Source organism: Saccostrea echinata, unplaced genomic scaffold (genome assembly GCF_033153115.1).
Source record: "Saccostrea echinata isolate AGI-Se365-2 ecotype Australia unplaced genomic scaffold, CSIRO_AGI_Sech_v1 ptg000005l, whole genome shotgun sequence".
NCBI classification, from domain to species: Eukaryota; Metazoa; Mollusca; class Bivalvia; order Ostreida; family Ostreidae; genus Saccostrea; species Saccostrea echinata.
Window position 1 is genome coordinate 1085237 of NW_026889754.1, and position 8660 is coordinate 1093896.

The 8660-nt window shown below is 40.3% G+C and overlaps 3 protein-coding genes across 3 annotated transcripts; all 3 read right to left on the reverse strand.

Moving 5' to 3' along the window:
* Positions 1 to 2810: 2810 nt before the first annotated feature.
* Positions 2811 to 3350, reverse strand: LOC133179915 (uncharacterized). The gene has a single exon (XM_061314592.1). The coding sequence runs from the start codon at positions 3348 to 3350 to the stop codon at positions 2811 to 2813; it is 540 nt and encodes a 179-aa protein (XP_061170576.1).
* A 1916-nt stretch (positions 3351 to 5266) lies between these two features.
* LOC133179916 (baculoviral IAP repeat-containing protein 7-B-like) lies at positions 5267 to 5812 on the reverse strand. The gene has a single exon (XM_061314593.1). The coding sequence runs from the start codon at positions 5810 to 5812 to the stop codon at positions 5267 to 5269; it is 546 nt and encodes a 181-aa protein (XP_061170577.1).
* Positions 5813 to 5913: 101 nt separating this feature from the next.
* Positions 5914 to 7356, reverse strand: LOC133179917 (uncharacterized). The gene has a single exon (XM_061314594.1). The coding sequence runs from the start codon at positions 7354 to 7356 to the stop codon at positions 5914 to 5916; it is 1443 nt and encodes a 480-aa protein (XP_061170578.1).
* Positions 7357 to 8660: the final 1304 nt, after the last annotated feature.

Consider the following 8660-nt stretch of genomic DNA (forward strand, 5'->3'; position numbering starts at 1 on the left):
TTTTATTGAGTCTATTTTTTTTTTTTAATACACTTTTTCTTCTTCTTCTTCTGATCTGTAATCAATCACTCTGTCCAAAACACCAGGTCCTTCCTTTTCCATATTGTCTTTGATCTGGGAAAAGGGGATGCGACAATACACGTACTGTCTAACGTCGTAATAATCTGGAAATGTCAGTTCTTTTTTCTTCATCTTGAAAAAATGTCTCACACACTCTTCTATGTCGGAGTACCAGAGACTTTCGTTCAGAACCAGGGTCATCGGTGTCGGACGATTCATAGGATGAGTACAACTGACCCATTTATATTGCTCGTAATGCTGGTTGAATTTCACCCTCACTCTAGTTCCTTTAGGATGCGGGATTTTGACTCTTTTTTCCAACCACACGTTTTCCGGGGAATGTCCTGGATGATTTTCAAAGAAATCCAGGATCGCTCCTACTTTAGTTTTCATCCACCCTCCTTGCATGTAAATAAACTGAGTGACGGGGTTCTCACAATACCAACGATACTGCATCTTTAAAACACGTCTGACTTGGACACTGAACTTTTTCAGAATAAATGATTTTTTTTTTGGTCATACCTCTTTATATAACCTTTTCATCAAATCTATTTTTAGCATCTCAGGAAAAACCCAACAACAGTTTTTTTTGATTTTATGATTTATTTCCTTCATATCTACATAATGGACAAAGTCTGTAGCAAATCTTGACGAAGTTCTCGATACATTTCAAACAGCATGGATACTGTCGGCATTGTTGGCACTTCCATCTCCCCTCCGTATTTTCCTCCCAGCAGGTCAGGCATTTCTTTAAGGCTCTCTTTCTGGTCACTTTGACCCATAGGGGCACCATATTCTCTGCCCCGTACTTCCATGTGAAATATTTCACGCACCAGCTACATCCACAGGTCTCCATGGAAGGGGGATCATCCACAAACCAGTGAGGAAAAGGCATTTCACAATGCTCGCAAATTTTATAACTTCTGTGATGCCATCCGGGATAATCATACACCGTAAATGTACGCTCATGGATCATCTCCCTATCACAGTAATGACAGTAATACTTTTCTACCTGAAACAAATACCTCAGTCTCCACATAAAAATCATGATGAAATGTGGTGGTGAAATTTTTTTTTTCAAAAAAGCTCAGCTTTAAATACCTTTGGATCTGACTATTTATAGTCGCTTTGGAAAAACCCACACGTGCTTAACACGTTCTTACTCTATTTAAGTCTATTGGTTTTTCCAAAGTCTAAAAATAAATTTAAAAAAAAAACCCAGGTTTTTACCTAGGCATAGACTTGGCACCGATTCAAGTCCGTCAAGCTGCCTATTGTGACGTCATCACATGTATTCAGCTGAGAAAATAAGACCTGGTTTTTTGTTTTTGTTTTTTTATTATTATTATTATTATTGTTCAAATCGACACAAGGGACAATTTCTGTAAGAAAGCCGTATAATGGACTTGTAACACTTTTCACAGCAGGGATATTTCATACACTGTTGACATTTCCATTTTCCTTGGGTGTTTTCTTCCCAGCAGGAGGGGCATCTTTCGATCTTGGTATTTCTTCTCATGCGCTTAGCCCAACGTGGCATCATAAAATCATCCCCATATTTCCACAGGTAATATTTCAGGCACCAATCACAGCGACAATACCACAAACTAGGGGGATCGTCTACTTCCCAGTGAGGTATACGTTCTCCACATTCATTACATCCCCAATACCAACCAATAAGGTCATCGTCACTGTCATACTCAGGTAATCTGCTGATCTCTCTCAACTGCCTATAGCAATGAGGACAGGCACTATTTTCTTGGTGAAGAAAATACGACATTCTCCACACAGAAGGCATGATTGAAAAAAAAATGAGCACAGTGAACTCAAAGTTAAGATTTATATACCTGGGATATCTATTTTTAGTCCATGCGGAAAAACCAACAACACCAGAATTTTTTTTCTTAGGTTTAATTCACAACAACAATAACATTAAAATAACAAACATGGAATACTTTGGCATAGTTCTTTTTGAATAGAAAAGTTCTCCTCATGTACAAATATTCTGTTTCACAAGCACAGTCCATGATGTCGTATCCTTCTCTGAGCACTTTGTTTACATAATCTTTGATACAATCTCGGACTTCTTCCATCCATTTTCCTTTAATCCAGGTCCTTGCTGGTGCCTCTGTTTTGTTAGCCAAAACGTATTTGACTTTCCATTTGAATTCCTGATACTGGGGTTCCCATGACCCTAATAATAATACTATGAGTTGTGCACATTCATGGTCCGGTAATTTGAATCTCTTATACAGGTACTCATCATTGAGTCCTGTTTCTCCATGATTCTTATCCATGAAATCTTGGATACATTCCTCTTTGTTTTTCATCCATTCTCCTTTTTTAGTGGAACCTGTATGCTCTTGCATTTTCCAACGATACTCTGAGCTTAAAAATTCCATGTTGCTCTGTCCTCAGTCAGATCAGAAATGAAAAAAAATCTTTGTTGTTTCCCCATTTTATATATACTCTGTGGTGTATCTAATTTTTTTTTTTTTTTTTTTTTTAAAGACATTAACTCTGTGCATTCGTGGTCTTCTTAGGGGTAGGTGTATGATGCATCATCGTAGGACTAGGCATGATATAACCCACTGAAGTACTCACACATACCATCCAATATTCTCTATTAGGATCGTGTAAAGCTAACATGACCACACTGGTGACGATGAGAGATACACAGATCAATAATTGTGCGAAATAAACCATTTCTTCTCGGGGAACATTCTCTCCACAAAATTTCCAATGAGGAGTTATTTGATGAGATCCGTTTGGGGAATCCATGAATCGAAACTAGGGGGATATCCTTTCCACCGAACTTTGACTTCTTGAATGATTTTTTTCCCTACGCGTCGCTTTTTATACCGCAAGATTTCCTCCACTTCGTACACGTCGTCTTTCTTAATGATCTGTTGTAATTCTTTTTCGTAAAAAGTCCCTTCTAATTCCTCTCCGTTATAATCTTGCACTCTATACACGTAAGGATACCTTCCAGGAACTCTTTTAGAAATGGTAAACAGTTCTGTGATCCAATTAGGTAAATATCCTTTTTCAAATGTGCGTTTGGCTTTACTGATGCGTACCTGATCTCCTTCTTTAAATTGAGGTTTAGGAAACTGTTTCCGATTTGATTTCCCATATAAAGTTTTCCAGACTTTTAACACATTAGAAGGATTCACTTGAGCTGGTGTTCTTTGGATACTGCGATGATAAGTGTGATTGTAAGCATACACTAAATCCGGTAAGATCTCTAAATACCGTCTGGTTTTATGACGAGTAAAATAACGCCACATGCGTGCTTTGAGTGTACGCTGAAATCCTTCCACGATACTGGCTTTAGTGTCCGTATTACGAGTGGTAAAAAAATGAATGGATTTAAAAGCTTGTAAGAATTCTCGATTGGTAAATTCTTTTCCTTGATCCGATTGAATGCGGACGGGACGTCGACCGTCTTGTTGAAAAATCTCTTGTAATCCTCGAATCATTTCTTTTCCCGTTTTCTGTTTTAAAGGCACTACCCAGGCATATTTAGATAAGACGTCAATGGCACACAATAAAAGAGTATAACCGTCATTGTGTTTCTTTAAACTGGACACATCTGCTAAATCTAATTGCCATTGTTCGTCTATATCCGTCACTCTAGTCTGTTGTCTCCGGAATTTTCTGTGAATGGGTTTATGTAAGGTATACGCATCTTGCTCTTTTAACCATTCTCGTATCTTTTTTAAGGAAATCTTATGTCCCAGACTTCTGACCTGACGATACAAAGCTTGTATTCCTCCGTACCCTCTTTTAGGATCATAATAAATCTCTTTTAAAATGTCTTCCACTTGTTTCTTTTTCATATTTTAGGTAATTGAAGCCAATTTTCGTCGATTTGTTCTAATCTCTTTTTAGGTAAATATGGATTGAATTTAGATTTTTTGATGGCCTTCGCTAAATTTAACAGAGGTCTAGGAGTGGATTTTTTTATTCCTCTATCTCCTACAGGTCTACTAATAGGGGTCAAAAATGAAGAAGCATCTTTAAATCCACTATCGCCCTCGTCCTCACTATCACTGAAGATACTTTTAGGAGTACTGATTTTTCCAGGTCTCTGCATGGCTTTTATAAGGTTTTCATTGCTCACGTATTCCAGAGGAGTACGCGTCTCTTTTAAAGCTTGAGCAAATTGTTCTAATCCTGTAGGAACCGGATGATTTTTACGAGAACGAGATCTCATACTATCAGCCACTAAATCCACAATGTTAGAATCGGGAACTTTTTGTCCTCGATAACTAATTTCACCTTCTTTATTCCAACTCAACACCTTGGTTTTCTTTAAATGATTTAATAATAATCCAGCTTTTCTTTTCATGTTTTTATTCACTGTTTCAAGGATTTCGTCTTCAATCTCAGCTGGGGCTGCTGGTGATGCTGCTGGGGCTGGAGCTGCTCCTGCTGCTGGAGCTGCTGCTGCTGGAATTTTCGGTTTAGAAATAGGTTCCTGTCTAGCTTGTTGTAAATAATTCCTATATCGATGAAGTTCCTGGCCATATAAAGCGACTTTTTCTTCTGGGGTTAAATCTTCACGTCTTGTAATCTCGTCCAATTCCTGACCTAAACTGATAGTTGATTGAAATTCCGGAGGTTTGGGTAATTTTGCCTTGAGATCGTTCAACAAATGTGGTAAGGCTAACTGTCGACTCAAGATACTGATTTGAGATTTGTCTCTGGGATTTTTAAACAACACTAAATAATGAGCATTCAAACTAATGGTGCGATGCTGTGGTGCCCGATCAAATAAGTTCTGAGTGATGTAAATCACACTGGTATTCCGATGATGCGCTTTACGGGTAAACCAATCCACGATCGATTCGATGGCTTTTCCTCCCATCATGTCGTCAAAAATGAGTAAGTGAGGAATAGTTAAATTGGCCACTAATTTCTCATCGTCTTCTGGAATATTTCGAATGAAGGAGACCCGATCTGTTAAAGAAGTGTAAGCAGGTTGCCATTCCCGATAACACCAGACAATTTTTTGTGGCATGGGGGTAATCCAATGTAAATTTTCCACTAATTTCTTGACAAATTCGGTTTTCCCCGATTTAGAAGGTCCTGCTACCACCATGGTAAATTCGTGTTTCAATTGAAAAGACGGGAGTGTCTCCTCAGGTTGCATGATGACAAATGAAGAGAAAAATAGGGTTTCAATCCTTTTTATTGATAGTCAACACAGAAATATACGTTGGGTTCTCTTCACATCGGCTCGACAGATGGGGCAATACCGGAAGGTGGGAGCACATAATGAACAGCAACATACGTGTCCACAAGGGAGTAAAGCCATTTGTAATTCTCCCTCTAAACAAATGTGACATTTTCCTGTTGCCTGAATCTCTGTAGAGGTTTGGTCTAGTAGAGGTTTAATTTCAGGTGAAAGTTTGTATCCCACCCGGAGTAAATGGTTAATGAATACATTCATCACCCACTCACGCCCTTCATAGGTATTGATGTAAGGACAATTAGGGTTCCAATAAGCATGTTCTACATAAGGATCGTCTGTAGGTTCCCAGCAGTTTAAAGTCATACCACAATGAAAACAGATGGTCTTATCACTCACTCCTCTGTAATAAAATCCGGCTTTGGGTAAGTTGGGTAATAATCCTTTTAAAGACTCGGGCCATCCATCATCATCAAAGATAGCTTCTCTCTTTAAGAGCAGAGCATATTTAGGGTAAACAGGAAGGTAGCCTGGCTCCTTATCAACACCAGCCATGACTGAAGTGTTATATTATTCCCCCCCCCCCTTTTTATAACCCCTCATTTTTGGGGGTTTTCCCCATAAAATAACAACACATTTAAAATACAGTTTTTTTTTTAATAACCATAAGGTAAAGTGTTATAATCTTCGATCAATTGTCTCTTATCATAGACAATTCTATATTGTTTTTCTAAAGGTATTGTCTTGACTTCATGTTGACGAGTCCTCTGTATTTTGTAGGGATACGAGACTTGGATTTCATCAATTTCTTTCTGGAGCATTTTTTCTAAAGTCTCTGGTGACACGATCTGAGAGGCCCGATAATTGAGAGTCAATCCTTTGACTTTACACATGGATTTTCCCTTGGCTGTGAGATAAGCATAATTTTTGGGGCCTCCTGACATGAATTTGATAATGTGGTCCCCGTCTAATTCGTCTGTCCATTCTCCTAAACTGTTGCCAAGGGTAGGATTAAATTGTCCCTCCTTATGTTGGTATATGATACTGTCCGTGTCGAAATAAAGGACCCGATCTCCCAAAGGTTGTAAAGTCTCGTAAAGGTGTAATCGGGCATGGGCTGTAGTGAAACAGGCCAGTACCACGTTTCCGAAGGGACACTCTTCCACAAATTCCTGTTTCTCTTGATAATTGACCAGCATCATGTCCGATTCAGCCTGCTCTTTATTTTCTAAGAGTTCTATCCCTTTGATGTCAATGGTCGAATCTTGTAAGAGTTGTTGTAATTCCTCTTCTTCGGTCAAGTATCGAGTTTTAGGTAATAACAGGCGTTGAGCGAATTTTCCCCACAAGCAATTTAAAAAGAGTTTGGCTATCGTTCTTCGCACCGGATTTTTTTCTATACTTAACAGGTCCATCCTGATCCCTTCTCTGTCTAAGACTTTACGAATGTAATCTAGTTTCTGTTCCTCCGTCTGACAATCAGGTGAGAATCCAGAAGCTTCCTGTTTTATCTTTAAGAAGGTATCGATGTAAGATCTGAATAAATCTCGACTGCTTTGTGAAAAATGCCAAACTTCGTAAATCCGCTCTAAGGTATATCCCATGTCCAGGGCTTTATGTAATTCTGTAGTCACCCAGGTACCCGTAAGACTGCGTTCCTGGTCTGCGTGTTGACATCGATGTTTAGAGGTAGAGTCCTGTCGTTCCGCACACGTTCGACATAAGGGAAATAATAACTTGCCTCCCGTGCGATAAGGTAAAACGGGGTGATAGAGGCCTCGGGGTGGTAAGACCCGACAGTGAATGAGGCCGAAATAAGTTCTCACGTCCTGGAATTGGTCTGTTATGATCTGAGGATGGCCTAGGGGGAAAAGTCTGTGTTTTAATACGTAAGGGTATAAGGAACAGACGTCCACGTATCTCATGCCCCCCTCCTCACAATATAATTTAGTGGCATTAGTCTGACCTCCGTACAGGGCTTCTCGGGGGTTCAAAGGATCTGGAATGTCCAGGTCTCGTACATAATTCTGTAGAGTTACCTCTCTTTGTATCTGTTGATTGAATTCGTGCTCCCAGATGCTACGGAGGGAGTACCCCATTTACTCTAAAACAGAACTCCTTAAAGTTTCCTCGTGTAATTGTTCATAGGTAAATTGGGTCCGGTGAGGATGACTTTCGGTCTGTAAATTCGGATAGCAGGTAGGGCATCCGTGCCAATAGCATCCGTAAAATTCGTAGACGTTGTGATTGGCTTCTTGGTATCCATCGACGGTATAACTTCCGATCTTGACTTCTCCCCCGTCTCTAGCATGTTGGATGTTAGATCCGCTCTGTTGACTCATCCAGCTTAACCACCGGCAGGCTTTGGCGGAATATCGACGCGCAGGCTGATACCCCAGGTTGGGAATGATGGCAATGGTCTCTTTGGGCATGAATCCTCGACGGTAAGCTAAATTGGCGGCACTGGCAAAAGTGATGGATTCCTGGAAGGGGTCTACATGGACCAAGCTCTTGAGGGTGGCTCTAAACTGAGCACAACATCGTCGTAAAATATCGACGTCCGAGACACAGTACTCTAAAAATTCCTTCTGGAAATCAAACACTTTTCCGGCTTGTTGTTCGTACCATTGGTAAAAAGCCTGTCGTCCACTTATAGACATGTCGTCCGGATTGTAGTAAGCTCCCGGTGGATAAGGCCCCACGTAATTCTGGTTGTGTTCCGTATTAAAAAAGTGTGGAAAATATCCTTTCTTCACTTCGGTGAATCCGAAAGCAGAGGGCATCTTGGACAGTGCAAAAGGTAAAAAATTATAGGAATCGATGAATTTCAGTCCGCAGATTTGCATGGATAAGATTTTACTGCCGTTCATGATGACGGTAGGTTTCAAGCAGGCGGAATGAACCAGGTAATTTAAAATGAACTGTCCGTCGTATCCTTTGAAATTGTGGGCGATGATGATGGCCTCGTCGTGTAATAAAGCGTATTTCTTATTTCCTGTAGTGGGTTGTAATAACCAGTCCATGAACTGCCTTAAGGTCTCTGGCCCTCGGAACACGTGTTGACGGGGTCCCATGTGTCGACAGTGAGGACAGGGATCTTCTATGGGTAAGTGACCGCAATGTTGACATACGCGGTGTGCCACACACAGGTTAGGGACGTGGATGCCGGTTTCCTGCGTACATTCGAAATCGAAATAGATGTAGAACTGTAAGGTCTCTTTGTCCTTCTTTTTCTTTTTCTCATGCTTGAGTTGAACGTAGCACTGATGATCCGTGTCTACGGTTTTCTTACAGATCTTACATTGTTTCTGTCCTCCGCAATGATGATGAGGGAGTAACTTTTTAGGCATCCATTTCTGACAGTGCCTACATCGTCCCATTAAACTGCATACCGTGGTGGCCG